The following is a 26501-nucleotide window of genomic DNA, read 5'->3' on the forward strand; positions in this document are numbered from 1 at the left end:
TCATCCAAAGTCAACTTCGAGACCAGTCCTCGAGGCCTACTTCCTGTCACATTGCTGCCCCCCCTTCCCCCAGACCTGCCTCCGGTCAGATCTCTGCCCCCAAAGTCCTCACGAAGCTTCACGTGTTTAACAGGCCTTCTCACTAGATTCCGTGTTCCCTGAGGGCAGAGAATCCTTCACTGTCACTGCTGTGTTTCCAGCACCAGCCCGCTGCCTGTGGCATAGTCACTCAAGAAACATTTGCCAAATGAAACCATGAAATGTTAAATACAAGATTAAAGTTTTCGAGTAAACGGAGTTAATATATAAAATTACTGAATGTGTTGTTTTTTTTCTCTCTTGGTGTTCTTAGAGTTTGCTGTTGTTGTTTCTTAATCACCGAGTTGGTTTTGTGAACTAACATGGCAAGCCTTCATGGCATGCATTTTTGCTTGAAGTGTAATGACATAACACATATTTTACCTGCTGAATCATTTGGTCACTGACATGATTTCTTGTCCTAATTCACGCCGGGCTTTGCGCTTTCCCTTGAACTCCCACGAGGACGCTTTAAGGAGAGTCATCGCTGAAGAACTTAATCAGGTGCGGCATGCTGGTGAGTCTGTTGTTCTGGGAACTGTTCCACAGAAGCCTGGAGAGCAGTGCCACGCGACAGGGCCGGGCAAAAATCATCATCTGAATCACCTTTACAGTCTTGGATTTTCATCAGTGTGATGGATCAGATGTAGGCAGAGTGTACACATTCGTTTCTGTTCTCATGTCAGAGCTTAGCTGATAAGTTGTTGGTGTGCAGGGTTGTTTTACAGAGCTCTGCGACTTAAAGGTTTTAGGAAAGTGACCCAATGAGAAAATCCTTCTCCCATGAACTTGGGGGAAATGCCTGAAATTCCACTAAGAGAGATTCATTCCTTTAGCTCTAAGGCTTTTGTGTCTTCATTAGTTTTCTATTAAAGTCCATATACCCTGGAAAAGGTAACCTCATGCACAGTCTTCACTTGACACCATTTTTGGTAATTTGACTCACATTCCAGCTATTGTTCTGTCTCTTTCCCCTTCTTACTGCCAAACTTAACATATTATTGTATTTGAGTTTTCTGCCTTCTACCCACTTTTCTTAATCCTTTGCGTTATGATACCCCCTCCCGTCACTCTTCCGACACATACTGCCTTTGAAGGCTAATTCCTTTTCGTTGAGTACAGGATTCTCGCTGTCCTCCTTCTTGACCTCCCTTGGCTTATTTGACACATGTTCAGTATGATTCCTTCTGACTTGCTTCTCCTTTGGCCTCCAAACACCACAACTTTCTGTTCTACTTACTACCCTTAGATTCCTTACAGTTCTATTCTTTTTTTGTCCCCTCCTTGGGTGACTCCAGTGCTGTGCCCTTGTCCTCTGCTTTTCCTCTCAGTACCCAGCATAGTCATCTACTTTGATGGCTTCAGCCTTGTGTTAATTCTCTATTGCGACAGTAAATTAACATGAGTGTGGCTTGAAATAACACAAAGTTATCATCTCGTAGTTTCTGTGGGAGAAGAGTCCAGGAAAGGCTGGATCATGTGCTCAGGTCTTAAAAGGCCACAGTCAAGGTGTCTGCAGGGCTGTGGTTCTCCCCTGGGGCTCAGAGTCCTCTCCCAGGCCCTTTCAGGTTGTTGGCAGAATAGTGTTCCTGTGGCCGCTGGGCTCATGCAGACTGGGTCGTCAAGGCCAGTGACGGCATGTCTCTCTGAGCTTAACTTTAATTAATTAATTACTTTTTAATATAAATTCCAGCTTGTTAACATACAGTGTCATATTGGTTTCTGGTGTAGAGTATAGGGATTCAGCACTTCCACACAACAGCCTGTGCTCATCACAGATGCCCTCCTTCGTCCCCATCACCTCTGACCCCTATCCCCCTGCCCGCCTCTCCTCTGGCAGTCATCAGTCTGTTCTCTGTAGTTAAGAGTCTGTTTCTTGGTTTGCTTCTCTCTTTCTCTCTTTTTTTCCCCTTTGCTCATTTGTTTTGTTTCTTAAATTCCACATATGAGTGAAATCCTGTGGACTGACGGACTTATTTCACTTTGCATTACACTCTCTAGCTCCATCCCTGTTATTACAAATGGCAAGATTACGTTCTTTTCTATGGCTGAGTAACGTTCCAGCATGTGTATGCACACGCACCTGTGTGTGTGTGTGTGTGTGTGTGTACCACATTTTCTTGATCCATTCATCTGTTGTCAGAACTTGGGCTGTTTCCATAATTTGACAATTGTAGATAATGCTGCTATAAACATCGGGATATGTGTATCCCCTCTAATTACTGTTTTTGTGTGTTCTTTGGGTAGATACCGAGTAGTCCATTTGTTGGATGGAATCTTCTATACTGTTTTCCAGAGTGGCTGCACCAGTTTGCATTCCCACCAACAGTGCAGGAGGGTTCTCCATTCTCCACAACCTCACCAACCTCACTTGTAGCTTGTGTTGTTGATATTGTGACAGGTGTGAGGTGATGTCTTGTAGTTCTGATTTGTATTTCCCTGATTATCAGTGATGTTGAGCATCTTTTCATGTGTCTGTTGGCCTCTGTCTTCTTTGGAAAAATGTCTGTTCATATCTTCTACCTATTTTAAAAATGGAATTATTTGTATTTTGGGTATTGAGTTTGATATGTTCTTATATGTTTTGGATCCCAAGCCTTTATCAGATGCATCATTTGCGAATATCTTCTCCCATTCCATGAGTTGCCTTTTCGTTTTGTTGATTGTTTCCAATATACGTTGAACTCCAGAACTGTGATTCCTCCAGCTTTGCTTTTCTTTTTCAAGGTTGTTTTGGCTCCTCAGGGTCTTTTGTGTTTCCATGCAAATGTTAGGGTTATTGTAGCTCTGTGAAAAATGCTGCTGATATTTTGATAGGTTTTGCATTAAACCTGTGTATTGCTTTGGATAGTATATACATTTTAACAATATTTGTTCTTCCAGTGTCTTTCCATTTCTTTGTGTCATGTTTAGTTTCTTTCATCAGTGTTTTATAGTTCTCAAAGTACAGGTCTTTCATGTCTTTAGTTAGGTTTATTCCTAGGTATCTTATAGTTTTTGGTGCAGTTGTAGATGGGATCGATTCCTTAATTTCTCTTTTTTTAAAAGATTGTATTTATTTCTTTGAGAGAGTGAGCGTTAAAGAGAGGGCATGAGTGGGGAGTGGTGGGCAGAGGGAGAGGGAGAAGCAGATTCCCCTGCTGATCAGAAAGCCTGGTGAAGGGGCTCGATCCCAGGACCCAAGATCATGACCTGAGCCAGAGGCAGACACTTAACTGACTGAGCCACCCAAGTGTCCTAGCCTCTGTGGAACACTGAGGGACATCAATCAGGTCAGTGGGAGTCAGCCTTTAGTCAACTTCTTAGCCTCTCAATTCCTTCCTAGGACCTATTGGTACCCCTGTTACAGACTCACCTCTCTCCCACCCCAGGCTAATTCTGACTTAAGGGAAGAGTTGTAGTTTCCTCTTTCCACCCATTCGTAAGTCATGAGCATCATCTACTCACTTTTCGCCCAGTGAGGTCTTGACTCCTAAGATTCCCTTTTACTCTCTGGGCCACTTTTGTTGTTTACTTTACCCTGAAGATGAGGCCTCGGGCCCTGACGTGGATCTCTAGCTGGGCCTTTCTGCTTATCCACTTGGTACATGGTAAAAGAGTGAATGGACTTGTTGTGTGTGACTCCGGTGGGCAGAGTTAGCATTTAGAGGGACAAAGAGGCCAATCTCAACCTGTTCTTCACATTCTGTGAAGATATCTTCTACTATTCTGTTTTTCTGTGGGGATTGCCTCCAAATTTTCTTTTTCACTTTCTCCTGCTCCCTCTGCCTCTCTATACGCCCCCACCTCTCTAAAATCTTAAAATCTTAAAAAAATTATAAAATTATAAATTCAAGAATCTTAAAAAGATTCTTCTCCCAAATTAGAGGAAAACTGTGTCATTTATTCATTTTTTAGGAGTTCAGTAATTACTGAGGGCCTATGGTATCTCTCAGGCAGTGTTTCTGCTGTTGGGGAGAGAAGCAAACAAATTACATCAGTCCTTTCCCTCATGAAGCCTGCATCCTAATGGACGGAGCCAGAAGAGGAAATGACTGCAGCTTAGCCGTTATTTAGGGTAGACGGCACTGAGAGATGATATTTTAATCATAACTCCTTCACTCGTACTTCCTTTCTTATACTTGTCTATCTTGCTTAAGACTCCACACCTTCAATTATCCCTTTTGCTTGCATAATTAAATGCACTTTAGGGTTTTTTTTTTTTTTAATCTTCCAAAATAAAACCTTTATCTTCCTGCTTAACATGTGTGAGCTGTGGTCCACTCTCTCTCCTTTCCTTTTCTTTTCCTTTTTTTTTTTTTTTTAAAGATTTTATTTATTTATTTGACAGTCAGAGATCACAAGTAGGCAGAGAGGCAGGCAGAGAGAGAGGTGGAAGCAGGCTCCCTGCTGAGCAGAGAGCCCGATGCAGGACTTGATCCCAGGACCCTGAGATCATGACCCGAACCGAAGGCAGAGGCTTTAACCCACTGAGCCACCCAGGCACCCCCCTTCTCTTTTCCTTTACACAAGCCTCAAAAGTACTCTTGTGGCTCCTGTGTTCTTTTCATTCATTCCTTAGCTCCCTTTAATCTTGCTTTTGTTTTTACTGCTTTACTGTTTTGCATCTTAATGATCATTATGATCTCCTTTCTGTTCATCCAATCTAATGCCCTGTTTCAGTTTTTATTTTTCATTCATTCACTCATTCATTTGTTCATTTATTCAGAACCAATACTTTTCCATCTCTGCCGTGACTTTGCATATGGTATTTCTTTCATGTGGAAGGCCCTTTTCACTGTTTTTACATGACTACATTCCCTTTATCAAAGGGTCAGCTCAAATGTCATTTTTTATCTCAATTTGATATCGTTTTAAAAGTATCTTGTGGGACTGATTATTTCTGTTTTTAAGTTAGAGATTTTAACTTTCTTGAGACAGAAAACCCTCTTTTGTCGACTTTGGGATCTGTGACTGCACCTGACAGAGTGCTCTGCATTTAATAAGGGATTATTAAATATTTGTGCTGAATGCATGAAGGAAGCAATAAACAAAAGCAACTTTCATTTCTCATAACTTCTTTTTAAAACTAGGGTTGCTGAAAATAAAAAATAAAAATAAAAAATTAAAAAAAATAAAACTAGTGTTGCAGCACAATGTATTAAAACAGAAATTTTTAAAAACTTTGAGTATAGTTGACATACAACATTACATTGGTTTCAGGTGTACAGCAAGTGATTCAACTTCTCTGTTCGCAGCCTGTGCCCAACACAAGTGTAGCTGCCATCTGTCACCATAATCACTGACGATGCTGTGCCTTCTATTCCTGTGACTTCCTCATTCCATAGCTGGAAGCCTGTATCTCCCATTCCCCTTCACTCATTTTGCCCACCCCCCATACCCCTTCTGTCTGGCGACCCTTGGTTTGTTCTCTGTATTTATAGGTCTGATTTTGCTTTTTGTTTGTGTATTCATTTGTTTTTAAAAACAAATATTTTAATATTTTATTTATTTATTTGATAGAGATCACAAGCAGGCAGAGAGGCAGGAAGGGGTGCGGAGAAGAGGGGAAGCAGGCTCCCTGCCGAGCAGAGAGCCCGATGCGGGGCTCCATCCCAGGACCCTGGGATCATGACCTGAGCTGAAGGCAGAGGCTTTAACCCACAGAGCCACCCCCAGGTGCCCCTAAAAACAAATATTTTAAAGATTTATTTATTTGTTTGCCAGAGAAAGAGAGAGAATGTGTGTGAGTTGGGGGCAGAGAGGTAGAGGGGGAATCTCCAGCAGACTCCCTGAGTGCAGAGCCCAAGGTGAGGCTTGATCCCAGGACCCTGAGGTCATGACCTGAGTGAAACTGTATCGGACACTTAACTGATTGAGCCACCCAGGTGCCCCAAATACAAATATTTTAAAGCATGAAGTTATTTAAAATGCAAAAACATATTTGAAGAAAACATTCGAAACTGAAGACATCAAGGGACTAAATAAGTAAACCAGGTCGTTAAATGCTACTTTTCTCTATTTCCACTTACTCATCACATTTTTTTCCTTTTAGTTATTTATAGCCACTTTCTGAGTGAAATGATTGACTGGGTCAGTAGTTAATGGTAAGAAATATGTGTGATGTACTATCCTAAACATGCTTTTGAAATTCTGTCTCTCTGTGTTGTCTGGTCTTACCTTCTGGCATTTGATATCTAGTTTCCTCCTGTCTGATTTTGATTCAGAGGGACTGGCAAAATTATTCTGAGTATAATGCAAGTATTTTTTTCTTCTGCGTTCAGTACATAAAATAAACCTCAATATGATTTGACTACGATTAATGATAGTTTAGAGGAATGTGAAATGTGTATGTTTCATTAAGTTAAAAAATTGCCATGAAGAAAATGATTTGATAATATGTTTTTCCTTTGCCAAACAAATAAAAGTAGAGATTTTAAAATTACATAACAGCTCTACTGGTTTTTTTCAGTGTTTATAGGTAAAATATTTATAGGTTGAAGTTTATTTCTAATTACTTTGGAATAGAAGCCAAGACATGGTTGCTGCAAAGCAGAAATCTTTGAATCATAAGTATTATGTAATAATTAAGGTCATGTTTATCCGTAGAGGTTTTCCTGCTAGAAAAGGAGGTTTAATGACAGATTTTTCTTTACCAAGGTAGAACAGTCCTGTAAAACTTGTTCAGGATCGTGGCCAGCTTAACGTGGTAAATGTGGTATGAATAGGTAGAATTCTTATTCTTTTTTCAATATGGGACAGCCTCAGTACCTTCTCTATGATTCTGCAGCACTCCATTTACTTTAAGCTGTGAGGGACAAAGTGTGGCAGATTCAATTGCCTAAGGAATTTTGAAATGTAAAGTAATGGTGTTAGGATGAAAAAGATGTCAAGATCTTAACAGTTCTTTCTGATGGGAGGATAAGTCCTAAAAGGTGTCTTCTCTATGGATGCTGGCCCCTTCATTTGTTTTTAAATGTATTTTCCCCAGAAGATGTTTTATAGTTAATGAATGAAGTTGAGCAGAAGAAAGGGAGAATGACTGATCCAGTTAATGATGTGCTGTGTCAGCAGATATAGAGGACAACTCAATGATTTTTAGGGACTCCAGTCCACTTGAGTGATTTGAGGGCCCGTGCAGGGAATATAGAGTGTAAAGCCAAGGACATGATGAAGATTGTAGAACGTGAAACCAGGCACTACGAGGGTGAGAGGGAGTGGGAGTCGAGACGTTGAATAGAGAGAGTGAGGAGGTGAGGAGGTGAGTTCATGTAGGGATGGGTTGGAGAGTAGAGTGACCTGTGTGTCAGTCATAGTTTGCCATTCAGCAGCTCGCTGTTTGATCTCTGCCCAGCAGAGAGCCCGATACAGGCTCAATCCCAGGACCCTGAGATCATGACCGGAGCCGAAGGCAGAGGCTTTAACCCACTGAGCCACCCAGGCGCCCCTGAAATACAATAAATTTTTACTGCTGTTAAGTCTCTTAATTGATGTGGTTGCCTAGAAACATTGCCCTAGATTTTTCGCATGCTGTCTACAGGTCTCAGGTGAAGTGTAACATCTTCCAAGAGGCTTTTACTAACCTGCTAGTCTAGAAAAGCCCTCTTATCATTTCTTGATATTTTCCTGTTTGTTTATGCCTGAATGTACCTTAACCCTGGAACGTAAGCTTTGTGAGAGCGCAGCCCTATCTTTCTGGTTCATGGCTATATCCCCTGTGCCTCGAACAGTTTCTGGCACAAGGTAGGTGTGATATTGAGATTTTAAGAAAATCTTATTTATTTATTTAATTTTATTTTTTATTAACATATGATATATTATTTGCTCCAGGGGTACAGGTCTGTGAATCATCAGGCTTATGCGCTTCATAGCACTCATCATAACACATACCCTCCACAATGTCCATAACCCAGCTACCCTCTCCCTTTCCCCCCACCCTGACCCTCTTTGTTTCTAGAGATTAAGAGTTGCTTATGGTTTGTCTCCCTCCCAATCCCATCTTCTTTCATTTTTTTCCCTCCCTACCCGCCATGACCCTCTACCCTGCCTCTCAAATACCTGGTATCAGAGACCATATGATAATTGTCTTTCTCTGATTGAATTGTTTCACTTAGAATTATACACTTTAGTTCCATCCACTTCATTGCCAATGGCAAAATTTCTTTTTTGATGGCTGCATAGTATTATATTGTGTGTGTGTATACATACATGTATGTATACATATGTACATACATGTATGTATATATACATATGCATATATAGGTATATATACATATGTATACATATATATGTATACATATATATATGTATATACATATATACACACATATACATATACATATATATGTATACATATGTATATATGTGTGTGTGTATATATGTATATACATATATACATATGCATATATATATATATACATACACACACACCATATCTTCTTTATCTATTCATCTGTTGATGGATGTCTAGGTTCTTTAAATAGTTTGGCTATTGTGGACAATACTGCTATAAACATTCGAGTGCACATTCCCCTACATTTTGTATCTTTAGGGTAAATACCCAGTAGTGTGATTGCTGGGTCATAGGGTAGCTCTATTTTCAAGTTTTTGAGGAACTTCCTTACTGTTTTCCAGAGTGGCTGCACCGGAGGGTTTGCCTTTCTCTGCATCCTTGCCAACACCTGTCATTTCCTGACCTGTTAATTTTAACCATTCTGACTGGTGTGAGATGGTATCTCACTGTGGTTTTGATTTGTATTTCCCTGATGCCGAGTGGTATGGAGCACTTTTTCATGTGTCTGTTGGCCATTTGGATGTCTTCTTTGCCAGAATATCTATTCATGTCTTCTGCCCATTTCTTGATTGGATTCTTTGTTCTTTGGGTGTTGAGTTTGATACATTCTTTATAGATTTTGGATACTAGCCCTTTATCTGATATGTCATTTGCAAATATCTTCTCCCATTCTGTCAGTTGTCTTTTGATTTTGTTGATTGTTTCCTTTGCTGTGCAAAAGCTTTTGATCTCGATGAATAGTTCATTTTTGCCCTTGCTTCCCTTGCCTTTGGTGATGTTTCTAGGAAGAAGTTGGTGTGGCTGAGGTCAAAGAAGCAGCTGCCTGTGTTCTCTTCAAGGATTTTGATGGATTCCTGTCTCACATTGAGGTCTTTCATCCGTTTTGAGTCCATTTTTGTGTGTGGTGTAAGGAAATAGTTCAGTTTCATTCTTCTGCATGTGGCTGTCCAATTTTCCCAACACCATTTGTTGAATAGACTGTCTTTTTTTCCATTGGACATTCTTTCCTGCTTTGTTGAAGAGTAGTTGACCATAGAGTTGAGGGTTCATTTCTGGGCTCTCTATTCTGTTCCATTGATCTATGTATCTGTTTTTGTGCCAGTACCCTACTGTCTTGATGATTAGAGCTTTTTAATAAAGCTTGAAGTCTGGAATTGTGATGCCACCAACTTTGGTTTTCTTTTTCAACATTCCTCTGTTATTTGGGGTCTTTTCTGGTTCCATATCAATTTTAGGATTATTTGTTCCATTTCTTTGATAAAAATTGGTGGTATTTTGATAAGGAGTCCATTAAACATGTAGATTGCTTAGGTAGTATAGACATTTTCACAATATTTGTTCTTCCCATCCATGAGCATGGGACGTTTTTCTTTCTTTCTTTTTTTTAATTTATTTTTTATTTATTTTCAGCGTATCAGTATTCATTATTTTTTCACCACACCCAGTGCTCCATGCAAGCCGTGCCCTCTATAATACCCACCACCTGGTACCCCAACCTCCCACCTCCCCACCACTTCAAACCCCTCAGATTATTTTTCAGAGTCCATAGTCTCTCATGATTCACCTCCCCTTCCAATTTACCCCAACTCCCTTCTCCTCTCTAACTCCCATGTCCTCCATGCTATTTGTTATGCTCCACAAATAAGTGAAACCATATGATAATTGACTCTCTCTGCTTGACTTATTTCACTCAGCATAATCTCTTCCAGTCCCGTCCATGTTGCTACAGAAGTTGGGTATTCATCCTTTCTGATGGAGGCATAATACTCCATAGTGTATATGGACCATATCTTCCTTATCCATTCATCCGTTGAAGGGCATCTTGGTTCTTTCCACAGTTTGGCGACCGTGGCCATTTCTGCTATAAACATTGGGGTACAGATGGCGTTTTTCCATTTCTTTATGTCTTCCTCAATTTCTTTCAGACTTTATAGGTTTCTGAGTACAGATTCTTTGCCTCTTTGGCTAGGTTTGTTCCTAAGTATCTTATGGTTTTGGGTGCAAATGTACATGAGATTGACTCCTTAATTTCTCTTTCTTCTGTGTTTTTGTTGATGTATAGAAATGCAACTGATTTCTGTGCATTGATTTTATATCCTGACACTTTACTGAATTCCTGTATGAGTTCTAGCAGTTTTGGAGTAGAGTCTTCTGGGTTTTCCACATAAAGTATCATATCATCTGCAAAGGGTGAGAGTTTGACTTCTTTGTTGATTTGGATGCCCTTTATTTCTTTTTGTTGTCCGATTGCTGAGGCTAGGACTTCTAGTACTATGTTGAATAGCAGTGGTGATAGTGGACATGCCTGCCGTGTTCCTGATATTAGGGGAAAAGCTCTCAGTTTTTCCCCACTGAGAATGATATTCACTTGGGTTTCTCATATATGGCTTTGATGATATTGAGGTATGTTCCCTCCATGCCTACACTGAAGAATTTTGATCAAGAAAGGATGCTGCACTTTGTCAGATGCTTTTTCAGCATCTATTGAGGGTATCATATGGTTCTTGTTCTTTCTTTTATTAATGTGTTATATCACATTGATTAATTTGTGGATATTGAACCAAACTTGCAGCCCAGGAATAAATCCCACTTGATCACAGCGAATAATCCTTTTCATGTACTGTTGGATCCTATTGGCTAGTATTTTGCTGAGAATTTTTGCATCCATGTTCATCAAGAATATTGGTCTGTAATTCTCCTTTTTTATGGGGTCTTTGTATGGTTTTGGGATCAAGGTCATGCTGGCCTCATAAAATGAGTCTGGAAGTTTTCCTCCATTTCTCTCTTTTGGAACATTTAAGGAGAATAGGTATTAATTCTTTAAATGTTTGGTAAAATTCACCTGGAAATCCATCTGCCCCTGAGTCTTGTTTGTTGGGAGATTTTTGATGACTGCTTCAATCTCCTTACTGGTTATGGGTCTGTTTAGGTCTTCTATTTCTCCTGGTTCAGTTTTGGTAGTTTATATGTCTCTAGGAATGTATCCATTTTTTTCCAGATTGTCATATTTTCTGGTGTATAGTTGCTCATAATATGTTCTTATAATTGTTTGTATTTCTTTGGTGTTGGTTGTGATCTCTCCTCTTTTATTCATGATTTTATTTATTTGGGTCCTTTCTCTTTTCTTTTTTATAACTCTGGCCAGGTGTTTATCAATCTTATTAATTTTTTCAATGAACCAGCTCTTAGTTTTGTTGATTTGTCCTTTTGGTTTCTATTTCCTTGATTTCTGCTCTTTATAATTTCTCTTCTCCTGCTGGGTTTAGGCTTTCTTTGCTGTTCTTCCTCTAGCTCCTTTAATTGTAGGATTATGTTTCATACTTGAGACCTTTCTTGTTTCTTGAGAAAGGGTTGTATTTCTATAGACTTTCCTCTCAAGACTGCCTTTGCTGTGTCCCATAGGTTTTGAACAGTTGTGTTTTCATTTTCATTTTTTTCCTTGAATTTTTTCAATTCTTCTTTAATTTCCTGGTTGACCCATTTATTCTTTAGTAAGATGCTCTTTAGCTTCCATGTATTTGAGTTCTTTCCAACTTTCCTGTTGAGATTGAGTTCTATTTTCAGAGCATTGTGGTCTGAAAATATGCAGGGAATGATCCTAATATTTTGGTACCATTTGAGACCTGATATGTGACCCAGGATGTGATATATTCTGGAGAATGTTCCATGTGCACTAGAGAAGAATGTGTATTCTGTTGTTTTGGGATGGAATGTTCTGAATATATCTGTGATGTCAGTCTGGTCCAGTGTGTCATTTAAAGCCTTTATTTCCTTGTTGATCTTTTGCTTAGATGATCTGCTCATTTCAGTAGGAGGAGGTGTTAACGTCCCCTACTATTATTGTCTTATTGTCAAGGTGTTTCTTTGATTTTGTTATTAATTGGTTTATAGAATTGGCTGCTCCCATGTTAGGGGCATAGCTATGTAAAATTTTTAGATCTTCTTGTTGGACAGACCCTTTAGGTATGGTATAGTGTCCTTCCTCATCTCTTATTATAGTCCTTGGGTTAAAATCTAATTTACCTGATAAAAAGATTGCCACTCCAGTTTTTGTTTTATGTCCTTTAGCATGGTAAATTGTTTTCCACCCCCTCACTTGAAATCTGGAGGTATCTTTGGATAGAAAATGAGATTCTTATAGACAGCATATTGATGTGTATTTTTTTTTATCCATTCTGATATCCTATATCTTTTGATTGGGACATGTAGCCCATTTACATTCAGGGTAACTATTGAAAGATATGAATTTAGTGCCATTGTACTGCCTGTAAGGTGACTGTTACTGTATGTTGTCTCTTTTCCTTTTTAATCTGGTAATTTTTGGCTCTCTCTTTGCTTGGAGGACCCCTTTCAGTATTTCCTGTAGGGCTAGTTTGGTGTTCGCAAATTCTTTTAGTTTTCATTTGTCCTAGAAGCTTTTTATCTCTCTTTCTATTTTCATTGACAGCCTAGCTGGATATAGTGTTCTTGGCTGCATATTTTTTCTTGCTTTGAATATATCATTCCAGTCCTTTCTGGCCTTCCAGGTCTCTGTGGAGAAGTCCGCTACCAACCTAGTATTTCTACCATTGTATGTTACAGACCTCTTATCTCAAATGGCTTTCAGTATTTTCTCTTTGTCACTAAGACTATTAAGTTTTACTATTAGATGTCAGGGTAGTAACCTATTTTCATTGATTTTGAGGGGCGTTCTCTGTGCCTCCTGGATTTTGATGCTTGTTCCCTTTGCCACATTAGGGAAATTCTATGCTATAGTTTGCTCCAATATACCTTCTGCCCCCTTCTCTCTTTCTTCTTCTTTTGGGATCCCAATTATTCAAATATTGTTTTGTCTTATTGTATCACTTATCTGTCAAATTCTTCCTTGTGGTCCAGTAGTTGTTTGTCTCTCTTTTGGTCAGCTTCTTTATTCTCTATCATTTGCTCTTCTATATCACTTATTCTCTCTTCTGCCTCATTTATCCTAGCAGTAAGAGCCTCCATTTTTGATTGCATCTCATTAATAACTCTTCTTATTTCAACTTGGTTAGATTTTAGTTCTTCTTTTTCTCCAGAAAGGGATTTTATTTTTTCAGAAAAGGACTATATAATATCTTCCATGCTTTTTTCAAGCCCAGCTACCACCTTGATAATCGTCATTCTGAAGTCTAATTCTGACATCTTACTAATGTCCATACTGATTAGGTCCCTAGCCATCAGTACTGCTACTTGTTCTTTTATTTATTTATTTATTTTGTGATGAGTTGTTCCACCTTGTCATTTTATCCAGATAAGTTAGATAAATAAGAGAACAAAATACTAAAAGGTTAGCAACAACCCCAGAAAGATCTACACTAACCAAATCAGAAGAGATCTGAAACCAGGGAGGGGGGGTAAAAAAGAAAAAAATATATACACACATATATATTAGTCTGGTGAATAGAACAGAGCCACACACTTGATTTTGGGTGTATTTTGGTCTGTAGAAGAAACTACCTCCCAAAATTTTAAAGAAAGAAAAACTTACATTTATAGAAAAATAAGGGAAAAGACAATGAAGGGATGGAATATGACCATAAAGATGAAAATTTAAAAAGATTCTTAAAAAGGAATTGATAAGATAAGAAGTTGGTTGAAAAGAGGAAAGAATGTGATCAGGATGGAGACTAGAACAAAGCCATGTGCTAGAATTAGGGTATATTTTGATCTATTAGAAGAAATTATATCCTAAAATTTTAATGAAAAAAAATAACCCATATGTATACAAAAAATAAGGTTAAATACAATGAAGCGATCAAATGTGATTATAACAATGAAAATTAAAATGATTTTAGAAAGATGCTGATAAAATAAAATAGTTTAAAAATGTTAAAATAGGAATTAGGAAAAATTTAAAAAGTAGAATAAGAAAAAAAAAATTAAAAAAATTTAACTTTGAAACACTAAAGAATCATAGGAAAAAGCCATGAATTCTATGTGTTGTTTTCTCTTAGTGTTTGAGTTCCACAGTTCTCATTGGTGGGTGAACTTGGTCTTGGCCAGATGTTCTTACTGACCTTCTGGGGGAGGGGCCTTTTGTAATGATTCTCAAATGTCTTTGCCTGAGGTGGAATTGCACTGCCCTTGCCAGGGGGTCAGGCTGAGTAATCTGCTTGGTTTTGGTCTCAGGAGCTTTTGTTCCCTGAACACTTTCTGGACAGCTTTGGAGGACGGGAATGAAAATGAAGGGCTGCCAATCTGCAGCCCGTAGGAGCCAAGAGCTTAGGGCCCCACTCCTCAGTGTGCCCTCAGAGGAAAGCAGTCAATCCCTCCTGTCTCCATGGTCTCCAGCCCTACTCCATGCTCACCTGTCCTGTGACTAAGTGTTTCTGTCTCTGGTGCAATGCCCCATTTGGAGCTCCAAACCCAACTGATGCCTGAGCCACTCCTCCCAGAGGAGGAAGGTGAATCTCCCTGGATCTGCTACTTGTTGGGTCCCTGCCTGAAGAGCAGTGGCCTGACTGTGCTTTGGATCATGTTTTAAGGTAATACTGAGCTGAGAGCCCTCTCCTTGGCTCTGCCTCTGTAGCCTTCTTCCCCACTCCAATAGCTCTGACACACTCAGATACCCCTGGTCTTTTTGTGATCCTGCTGGTCCTGAGACTACACTGTCCCTGCATGGGCTCTTCCTGCTTAGCCTCTGGAGTGATGTCCATCAGTGAAGCAGACTTCTTAACGTTCCGATTTTGTGGTCCCCTGCTCTACCACGTGCTGGGAGCTGGCCCCTCCCTGCACAGTCTATCTCCATGAATGTTGCCTCAGATTCACTTCTCTGCACATCCCACCTTCCAGAACGTGGTCGATTTTCTGTTCCTAGAATTGCTGCTCTTCTTCTCTTCTCTCTCCTGTTAAGTTTGTAGGTGTTTAGAATGGTTTGATAACTACCTAGCTGAACTCCTGGGACCTGGTGATATTTAGGTCTTCTACTTCTCTGCCATCTTGTTCCTCCGATACTGAGATTTTTGAATAAGTGAATGAATGAATGAGGTGCTGGTTGACACTAAAATAAGTAAAATTTATAATACAAAAATAAGATAAGCATTCCCTTTCTTTACCTTACGACTCCCCTTCTTTTTTATGCTTTATTGTAAGACTGGAACATGACATCTACAGATGAGCCTGGGGGAGCTTGGGTGGCTCAGTCGGTTGAGCCTCTGACTCTTGGTTTCAGCTCAGATCAGGGTTGTGAGATTGAGTCCCGCATCTGGCACTGTGCTCAGCGGGGAGCCTGCTTGAGATTCTCTTTCTCTCTCACCCTCTTCCCTTCCACCCCACTTGTGCTGTCTCTCTCAAAGAAATAAATCTTAAAAACAAATAAATATAAGCCTGGAGCATTTTGTAGTGCCACAAAAGGAAGTGCTAAAAACAAAAAAATCCTCACAATGATGGGTTGTGTCAGAGGGACACAGGCGCCAACTGAAAAGAGCTTCCAGTGGTCAGAACAAAATGATTTGAGCAACAAAATAGAGTAATATTGGATTATAACCCAAAGTATAAAACAAATACCATGGCTCTGGGCTGATGTAAATAAATGATTGAATAAATGAATAGGGGAGGAGAGACAAAGTTCCTGGGCAGAATTCTAATAATTTATGGGGACAGTTCATTCTCAAGAAGGAGGAACACAGGGCACCTGGGTGGCTCAGTTGGTTGAGTGACTGCCTTTGGCTTAGGTCATGATCCCGGACTTCCAGGATCGTGTCCCGCATTGGGCTCCCAGTTCCTTGGGGAGTCTGTTTCTCTCTCTGACCTTTTCCTCTCTCATGCTCTCTCTCACTCATTCTCTCAAATAAATAAAATCTTAAAAAAAGGAAAAAGAAGGAAGAACACAACTCCCCATCTCTTAAGTGTGGGCTGTGCTTGGTGACTTCCTTCCAAAGAGTACAGTGTGGAAAGGGGGAGAAGTAAATAGAATGATTTTGCAGTGGAGATAGCTGATATCCACCATCTCAGGCAGGTGATCAAGGTCAACGCCAATGGTGATAAGTCCTATCCATTGTTTTTAACTTGGATATGATATGGATATAATATGATGAAAATCTTACGCTTGTGGGTTTTCTTCCCCAAATTCACATGCCCCATAAATTAAACCCATAATTTTCTAATTATGAGAAAAACATATAAAAAAATCCCCCTCGAGGAACATCCTCCAAAAATATCTGAACTGTACTTCTCGAAACTGTCAAAGTCATCAGAAGGAAGGAATGTATGATAAACTGTTACAGTCAAGAGTAGCCTAAGGAGACAATGACTAAATATAATGTGATAGGTACGCTGAATGGGATCTGTGAACTGAAAAGAACATTAAAAACTAAGGAAATCTGAACATATGGACTTTAATAATAATGCATCAGTGTTGGCTCTTTAATTGTAAAATTCAGATCACACTGAGGTAAGATGTTAATAATAGGGGCATTGGGATAAATAAGTCACGGAGATGAAAGGCGCAGTAGGGAATACAGTCCGTCGTTCTGTAGTAGCGTTGTCTGGTGGCAGATGGTAGCTACACTTGTGGTGAGCCCAGCATAAGTATGGAGAAGTTGAATCTCCATGTGGCACACCTGAAATTAATGTAACATTGTGTCAACTAAAATTTAAAAAAATAAATGAAAAATACAGCCAAGCTGAGAAAAAAATAAAAGTAATAGGGGAACTGGGTGTGGAGTATATGGGAACTCTTTACCATCTTGGTAAGTTTTCTGTAAATCTACACCTGTTCTAAAATAAAAGTTGGAAAAAATTGTAAACGTTTCCCCACATGGGACTATGTTCTTCTGTCGTATCATTTGAAATGCCTACTTTGTCTGGTATTACATATGGATATTGCAGTTTATTTAACTTACCCCATTTGGGGGTGTTTTGGCACTGGTAGTTTGTACTTGCATCATTGGCCGTAACTATGATTAGAGGAAGGGCTGTTTTTGACATGGAGGCTTACGTTCTTTTGTTTTATCTTATTTCTGATTTCTTCTTCTTCTTTCTCTGTATTTTCCCCTTAGGGAATGACTTTAAATACTTTCTATATGCTGACGACTCCAGCCCTGTCTCACAGACATCTCCAATTCAACATATGCAAAGATGGGTTCTTATTTTCTTTCCCTTCACCTCGTTCCTCTCTCTGACTTCGTTATTTCTGTTGAGGCCTTCAGAGCTGACCCAGATATTCAGGCAGAAACATGTTCTGTCCAGTCTTGTCCCTAACATATATCTTAAGCCCACTAATTTTTCTGATTCCACTGCCACTAACTAGTCTGAGTTATCATCAGCTTATGCCTGGACCTGCACAATTTCCATAACTGGTCCTTTTTCTCTCTTGTCTCTATTCAGTCCATTCTTTGGATTTAATTGCAAATTCAGTGGGAAGCCCTATGACTTTTTAATAGAAGGATGATGTGCTATAGTTCTTGATTTTAAAGTGATCATGGTGAGGGGCACCTGGCTGGCTCAGTCATTGGAGCATGCATTTTTTGATCTCAGGATTGTAAATTCGAGCCCCACGTTGGGTATAGAGATGACTTAAAAAAACCAAAATGATCATTCTAAAAGGTATGCAGAGAATGGGTCCTTCCTTACTCATGACCTTCAGGAGGTGGCATGATCTGTCAGCCTCTCCAATATCATTTCCCATCTTTTTCTTGTCATGCTTTAGTTACTTTGGGGGTACTTTCAGATTTTTTTTTTTCCTTTTCTGTTTTTTGTATTCTTTCCTGTATGCCACTCTCTTGCCTTACGGCTTTCACACGTGTTATTCTTTTTGTCTTTAAACTTTTCCCCATGGCAGTTCCTGTAACTGTTTAGTTGTCTTCTCCACTATTCTGGAATACAAAGGGGGCAGGACTGCATCTTCCCATTTACTGTTGCATACCCAGTACCTAACATAATACCTTCTACAAAGTGGCACTCCATATTTGTTGAATAAAGAAACTAGTAATTACTATTTTCATTTGTGTGTTAAAAAAAAAATTACCGTAGGAACTCTATGTTAGGTCCTGTGAGAATGTATGAAGGATTTGCAGTGCGCAGTTCTTACCTTGGAATAGTTCCAATTTAAAAGGAGGGAAAGGATCAGCTATGAGTAATATTGGAGCGTGGAGGAGGACACTGTAGTTGGAGTAGTTTAAAGCGCTGTCATTAGCAAGCTCTGTGACCTCAGATAAGTTATTTCCTTCTCTGTTTCTTTCTTTATCCATGTCTAATATTAAGGGGTTTGGCTAGATTTTCCTGAGGTTTTGGTTCTCAGATCTGGTGTGCTGTGTATGATGTATTATTTAAGTTATTTTTTTCTCCCAGGCTCCACCCCTGGAGAGTCAGATTCAGTAGGCCTGGGGTGGGATCGAGGAATTCTGTAGGTGATTATGATGCACAACTAGGTTTAGGAACCACTGATCTAGGTCTTCTTAACTTGCCATCTTGTATGTGTAGTACAGGGTAGTTGTAGTTGTAGTACAGGGTAGACTGTGAGAGTGCAGCCTGAATAGGTAGGTTAAGGTGTTGTGTTTGTTCAGAGGCAAGGAAAATAGTGTTTTGATTTGGTGGTGAGGGGGACTTAATGGAAATGGTTGTGTAAGAGTGGATGGAGAGATGGGCAGGTGCAGAAGCGAAGTGTGACTGGTGTTCAGCGCAGCTCACGTGGATGCCAGAATATGCAAGAGAGCAGGAGGGAAACATCCACCAGTAATGATGTCATGGACCAGAGTTCGAGTATTGTTTTCCCTACTTTACCTGTCATACTTGGTTGTCCTTTTGGAGATGAAAGTTTCTATTATTGCAGCTGGATCCTAATTTGCTAGAAGTGAGCCATGGGGTGACAGAGAGCATGGGGCTGCTTTGGGAAATAATTGGGTGTATTCTTCCTCATGTCTTTTTGGGCTGTGCCCTTTGAGATCCACTTTGACCATCCATTGGTTTTCTGGTTAGACACATAGAATACCAGGACCCACTATGTTATCTAAAATAATAGTTTTGCTGTCAGAATGATTATTATTAAACCAAAGTTGGCCTTTTTGTTTAGATGAAACCATATAAAGGCAACATTCTGAGTAAATTATATAGCATCCACATGATGAAATAATGAGCCTAAGTTTAGGAGATGAAAGTAATGATGATCTAATGCAATATTTAGAATGGATATACAGTATGTAGTTATTAACCTAAAAGTCACATCCCGCATTCTTTTGATTTGTGGAAAATTTGTCATTAATTGCCAGGAAGCCTGATTTTTCATACAGAATCACGTCATAACTGTTGACTTTCTCCCCCTTCTGCTGCCTTAAAAATACTTCATTGTAAATAGTAGATTACTCTCAGATTTGCAATGCCCCTTTTAAACACTGGGTTGCTAAGTTTAGCCCTGTTGCTCTCTCTTTTTTTTTAAATAGAATTCTCCCCCCACCCCAGATTTGCCTCTGAATACTGAAGAATCACACTTTGTTTTTGAGTGGCCATGGTTTAAAAACCTTATATAACCTTTCTGCCCAGTGGGAGCCTACTGGTTCTGAAATACTTTTTGTTTTCATGAGTTACCACTGTGTGGAGGAAATTGATAGGGCATCCCATTTAGAAATAGCCTATGAGATGAGTTTTGACTGTCCGTTCAAACTTACTCTGAATAGGGCTACTTTTATGAAATAGTTGTCAAAGATACAGCTTAGCAAGGTAGGGTCAGAAACACAGAAGTCAAAATTGAGAAGAAAGAAAGAGGTCGTGGACCAGAAATGAGGCAGTCAGGCTGATCTCCAGCCCAGAATCTAGCCCATACCTACTCCTGTTAAGCATCTCAGATCAGTCTAGGATTCACAGGTTAACCTGTGATCATCCAGTCAGTCCTACCTCTTTTTTTTTTTTAAGCTTTTTTCTATTTATTTGAGAGAGAGAGAGAGAAAGCGTGTGCACATGAGTGGGGGTGGGCAGAGGGAAGGAAGAAGTGGACTCCCCACCGAGCAGGGAGCTTGATGTGGGGCTCAATCCCAGGACCTCGGGATCATCATCTGAGGAAGGCAGATGCTTAACCAATTGAGCCACCCAGGTGCCCCAGTCCACTTGCAGCTATGCTGATGTTGGTCTATTGCCTATCAGCTGATTTTTAAATTAAAAAAAGTAGAGATACCAAGCTTCTTATGATTCTTTGCTTGTAAAGTATTACCTTTATTAATGTGACTCATTGGCCCCCAGTAGCACCAGAATTTATTTCAAAGGGAACAGCCCCGACTCCCACTCCCAACAGAGGTAGATCAAAGAAAAACCTTTCTTACAGAAAAACCTCTGACTTGAGAAAATCTCCCCAATTTCAAGAAGAGCTTTTATGGGAAAATGACTATACTTGCATCTCTATTATCTGCCAGACTATTAAGAATAATAGTCAGAGGTGTAGACCTTAGAAGCAAATATAAGACCATTTACTACTTTGCGAATTGTGTTTTGTGTTTATGCTGCCCAGGGTGACATTGTGACATTGGAGGCCTGCTTCTGCTTCAACCAGAACACTGTGGGTATTAACCTGCTCACATATTAGGATTTCATGCATTAATTCGGTTTGATACAGGAGTTCTGCTTTAAAAAAAAAAAAAGATTGAGAACCATCCCTTTTGGTCAAATGCCCAAGATTTTATAGAGAATGTGTCTGAAGGTCGACGTATTTCAATTAAATACTGACAGTCGTACAACTACTTAGAGTTGACAGAAGTGAAAAAACCGTGAAACTGGACTTCCCATCCAGTGCATTTTTTACTACAAAATGTTGATTTGATTTTCCATTTTGAAAGACACAGAAGTGATCTGTGAAATGGCGATTAGCACTAGGCAGCCCCAGGCAGCCCTGGAATGCTCCATGGTTCAAATGCCCGAGACCAGATGGAGGTCCAGAAGTGGATGACTCAAAGTTTATTAGTTTTGCCACCTGGGCAGTACAGCCGAACCAGCTGCCATAAGGCAGTTCCAATTTCAACAGAGCAGTAAATGAACATAAAAGTGAGTGTAAATCCCAAGAATAAAGTAAAGGAGAATGTCTGCTGCTCTAAGGAGATTCATGCAGGCTGAGCCCTATGGAGATAGGCTATGTGGGAGGCAAGCTGCCGGGGCAGGTAGAGGCCAATCACAGGTTGCCTCTGCAAGCCCTAAAAAACCATCCCTGGAGTTGTTCCAGCAGCCGAACTCAGTTTGGGATCTGTTCGACTTGCTGGCTTGGGAGCCACGTCACTACTGATGATCTAGGATGGGAAAAATGATTATGTTATGAGGCCAGAAGCTTTTTTTTTTTTTTTTTCTGGAAACTATGGAAGGTTGTTATTAGGTTTGTCTTTCATAGTTTGGGGCCCTTGGTGTCATGGGTGTTCGTGGGAACATAAGCTCCTTGTGGCGCGTCACCAGGAATCGAGTTCATTCTCCTCCTGTTCTCCCCATATGGAATTGGATGGTTGTAGGTTTTTAAGCGATGTGTATAAAATACTGCGGGAGTCAGAGGTTGACCTTAAGGCTTTAGATGACCCCTTTAATAGGTCTAGGGCTTTTGAAAACTGAAATAATTATAATAATGAAGCTATGGGTTTAGGACTAAGTTGAGGGAGGGAGAGCACTTTTTGTGTAAATGAGGATGAATCACTGAGGAATTTTCACAAGTAAAATAATTTGGACTCTGTGTGTTCATTAAGGATGCTTTGGGCAGCTAGCAACAGAAAACTTGACTGAACGGACTTAAACAAAATAGAGGTTTATTATTGTTGTTTTTGTCACAAAATGAGAAACTTGGAGGAATATGGTTCATGACTGGTTCAGCTGCTCAGTGATGACACAGGCTCTTTTTTTGTCATCTTGACAGAAAGTAAAAGGACGTGGGTGAAGAGGGGAGAGGAACGTACCAGTTGCGGATGTATTTTGCTGTGGTCTTGACGCTAAAGGCTGGCCCAGGGTTTTATCTGTTGGGTCGACCTCTGTCTTCAGGTGATCTTTTCGAGCGCCGAGTGCTGTTCATGCTTAGTCTCATGCGATAATGTAATACTGCTCTTCCTTTCTTTGTACGGTGATTCCTGTATGTTTTCTGATCTGCTTGGAGTTGCTTCTCTCTCTCTCTTTTTGCAATGACATGAAGTGAATTCAAATGAGAACTTTCGTAGTATAACCTTCTGCTTGTGATTGTGGATAAACTCCTTCTTTTTTTTTTTTTTTTTTTCCTGGCAGGTGGCATGTTTGACCCAGGTAGCTGCTAATTATCTCATTGGCCAAAAGGAAGCAAAACGTTGGGGCACGGCTCACGGCAGTATCGTTCCTTACCAGGTAGGATTGATACACACAGCGAGGGTTGGGCTGCTCTGATCTGCAGTTTTGTATGATATGAGTTTGGGAGATTATTTCCCTTTGTAAGAAAAAAAAAATCCTTTCAGGATATTCTGTTATATATCTTTGTCTGACTGTAACAAGGTCCTGTTGTTCATTTTAAATTCAGTGTTTTGCACATTTCTTTGTCAGAAGATTAGTAACAGGACACTTAAATGGATCAAAGGAACTTGCTGAAAGTGAGTGACTTTTGGCCTCATATGATGGTTTATTTTTTTTTTTCGCCCCAAAGAAGCACTGATTGTAGCCATTTTATAAAGCATGGTTTGTTCACCATGTCAATTATAAACCAAATGTTACCTACCCCAGCTGACAATAATATTCTCACAGGGTTGGAGTAAAATGAAAATTTGCGTGTGACGGATCTTTATTTTCAGAGCAAAGCAGATGGTTCGGGAACTGCTGTTCTTTATTAAGTGTCTAAACTTGTCCTTAGAAATTCTTGACGTTGGCTAGTGTGAATGAATATGTGAGGGAACTGTGATCCTTCGCAAACAAAAATGAGAACAAAAACTCTAACTCTTCCTCCAAACCCCTAACCTTTGCTTGACTCAGTTGTAGTATGTCCTGCTGTATTTGTTATGTCCTCTGTCAGATGTTGGAGGTTTGAGAGTAGAGGTGTCTTTTTCATCACTGTATCCACCAGAAGCACATACCAGGCACTGTATTAATATACGTTGAATGAAGGGGTAAATTTTACTGTGGCCATTTCGGAGCTTGTGCTGTTGACGGAACACATCAAAGCCAGCATTTTGCATTTGCCAGCAAATCCATCAACACTGCTAATCATCCTTTTAGTCTTAAGAACATTATTTCCTTCAGCTAAACTAGTTTCTTTCCCATTTCTTTTCATGCAAATTTGAGCAATTCAGTGACCCAATTTGAGTCTAGAATTTTTCTCTGTTTCTATTTATGGTCTCTTTACACGTAAGGCGTTACTGTGATTTCCCTGCAGAGCTGCCCTTTGACATAGCTACGGTTGTAGAACAGTCTCCTTAGTGCCTGCCCTCTTTTCTTGAACAGTGCTTTTATGACCAGCATTAGTGACATTTTGGTTCCCTACTTGGGAGCCCTGTACTCTTTGAGCCAGACCTACTATGTGTCATGAAAGTGGCAATTTTGCACCTTTTAGAGATCACCAGTTTTAGCCTTCTCTCTTCTCAGATAGCAAATTTGATACCTGAATTGAGTAGATGGATCCCAACTCTGATCTGCCTCCTTGTAGAGTTATCTTTTAGATCTGCTGCCTTTGACTGGAGAGTGCTAGGATTCCAGTGCCTTCTTGTACTCCAACCCACACCGTCTCCATCAGACCTGCTCCTAGCTGACGGGTTGCATTGACTAACTGATCCTCATTGTTGACGATGGAAGTCCCTCTCACAGGCATTTTAGCAGAGGGAAATGTTGGAACACATGGAAATTCATTGCTAATAACGGAAGTCCAGTCTTCAGTTTTTGGTGTGTGGAGAAAATGTGTTTGACTTGGAAAGCTTTACAGTATAATTCTACATCACATCACGTGGGAGGTGTTCACTATGTTCTAGTATAAGGTTTATAGTTTTTTTTTTTTTTTTAAAGAACGTCTTTTAAAAAATTTGGTATAGACCTCTACTGCCCCTCCTGAGTGTTTGTAGTGAGAGCTCTGGCACCTTGGGTATGCTCTCAGTTATTTCACTGTGAGGTAAAAAGAAATTTAGAATCCTTGGCTTTTATTATGGTAGGCAAAAGATACGGGAAACTCTGTGTATGTACGTGTGTGCGCGTGTGTGTATTCTGTAAAGACAGAACTATACTTTTCCTGCTTGAACTGCTCCAGTCACATAAAGTGGATATTGTGCTTATTTGATCTAGTTGATTGCAGCTTTATTATCTGCAAGAAATAAGAGAAGATCTACTAGGATCTTTCCTCAGGAACTCAGAATTAATTTATTTCCTCTTGGTGGAGGACCGGTTCAGCACTGTGATTAAGGAACAAATGCAAATTCAGCTTGAATGAAACTAGCGTACTAAGATGGATCCTAGATATGCTTCTAGACCTTGGTCTGTTTTTAATTTTTAAAATAGATTTGGGAAATATTTTTATGGGTGAGTGCCAGGATAATTATAATTCAGTTTTCTAAAATAATTATAGCTTTGCATCTAATTTGAGTTGTCTGAGTTTTGAGCTGGAAGTCTATAATGGAGGACCCCGATGGTCTCAGGAATTAGTTAGGTACCCCGTTCACTCTCCTGAATTCTTGTTGAACCCCACCTGAAATATCACAGACCTTGAATGCATGAATATAAATTTCTGAAAAGTAGTGATCCTTAATTTATGTTTTATTTTACATACATGTAATTTTTAACTTCTCAGGTTGATTATCCACTTGTGTTGTTTCCTCCCTATTCTTTGCCAACTTTTTAAAAATGAGTAAGCTAAACAAAAGTAGATAGCATTGAGATAGTCATTTTGCTACTTGTAGAATATATTGATGGATGCTTTTCAGATTTTTAGATTGATGATTGATTTTAGAGAAGGGGTGGTGTGAAGAGAGAGAGAGAGAGAGAACAAGGAGGGGGAGGGAGAGGGAGAAACTGACTTTGTGTTGAGTGCAGAGCCCAACTTGGAGCTCAGTCTCACAACCCTGAGATTATGACCTGAGCTGAAATCAAGAGTTGGATACTTGACCAACTGAGCCACCCAGGTGCTCTGCAAGAATTCAGATTTTTAAAAAGAACTTGTAGATTTCAGTGCTTCCTTTGTTTCCATTACCATTAGAGAAACACATAGCCCTTGCCCTTGAGGAACACATAGCCCAAGGGATAATAATTACATAATGTTCACGTGTGTGTGTGTGTCTCTCTCTCTACATATATGATCTTATTTATTTGAGAGGGAGAGGCTGAGGGAGAAGCAGATTCCCCACTGAGCAGGGAGCCCAATGTGGGGCTCAGTCCCAGGACCCTAAGATCATGACCTGAACCGAAGTCAGAGGCTTAACCCACTGAGCCACCCAGGTACCCCAGAATGTTTCTTAGATGTTCAGTTATATTGATAATGACAGGGGGGTTGTGGGGGATGGGATAGGAGAGTGCAGAGAAAGCAGTTGGCTGGTCTTCAAAAAGAATGTGTTTTATTGTGTAAGATAGTAATCAGTGGGGCTGATGCCCTTTATGTATATAGGATTAACATCATAATCCCCCTAATTTCATAACCTGTGCTTATCCAAAACTCTCTCTCAAGTTTCTTCAACATCCCAGGACCCTGTATTTGCATGTCCTCCTCTGCTTTGGGGGCTCATGATCCTCCTGAAACCTCAGCCTCTCTCCAGTCTCAACAAAGATCCATTCACAAATAGAGTCATGAAGAGAGGAAACTATACTGTACATTTTCAAGGAAAATGGGGGAGATCTTTACAGAAAAAACTTGTACAGTCTCGGATAGGAGACTTCATCTCTCTTCACCATATGCTTGGGCTGCTACTCGGGAGTTTCATTATCCTGAAGAGCATATGAATCTCCCGTTGTTTCTGTTCCTCCTTCTCTCCTTTTTTCTTTTCTGCTTCTCCTTGAGATCAGTGAATTTCTCTACTCTTAAACAGAATTACTGTGCTTGCTAGTGCAAGCACAGATCTTTGGGTGGCCACCTTTATGCTAAATGCTTCACAACATACTGCTTCTGTGCCCTAAGAAGAGTGCTGGCGTGTGGATCTAATGGAAGCCTGCTCAGCTCTCTCAGTTTCTGATAAGACCATCTCTCTCCCAGTCTCTACTGTCTGCAGCAGGTCTTGGGGGAGCTCACGGGGCTCTGTGTGCTCCTCGTCAT

The 26501-nt window shown here is 40.0% G+C and overlaps 1 protein-coding gene across 3 annotated transcripts in view; it reads left to right on the forward strand.

The window, feature by feature from the left end:
• The window catches only part of SUGCT (succinyl-CoA:glutarate-CoA transferase), an 827195-nt gene that overhangs the window by 183417 nt on the left and 617277 nt on the right, over window positions 1–26501 (forward strand). For all 3 annotated transcript variants that reach the window (XM_044245656.1, XM_044245658.1, XM_044245657.1), the window contains exon 9: window positions 22541–22636. In XM_044245656.1, the coding sequence (XP_044101591.1) occupies window positions 22541–22636 (96 nt within the window). The remainder of the gene's footprint in view (window positions 1–22540; window positions 22637–26501) is intronic.

Source organism: Neovison vison, chromosome 4 (genome assembly GCF_020171115.1).
Source record: "Neovison vison isolate M4711 chromosome 4, ASM_NN_V1, whole genome shotgun sequence".
Classification (NCBI taxonomy): domain Eukaryota; kingdom Metazoa; phylum Chordata; class Mammalia; order Carnivora; family Mustelidae; genus Neogale; species Neogale vison.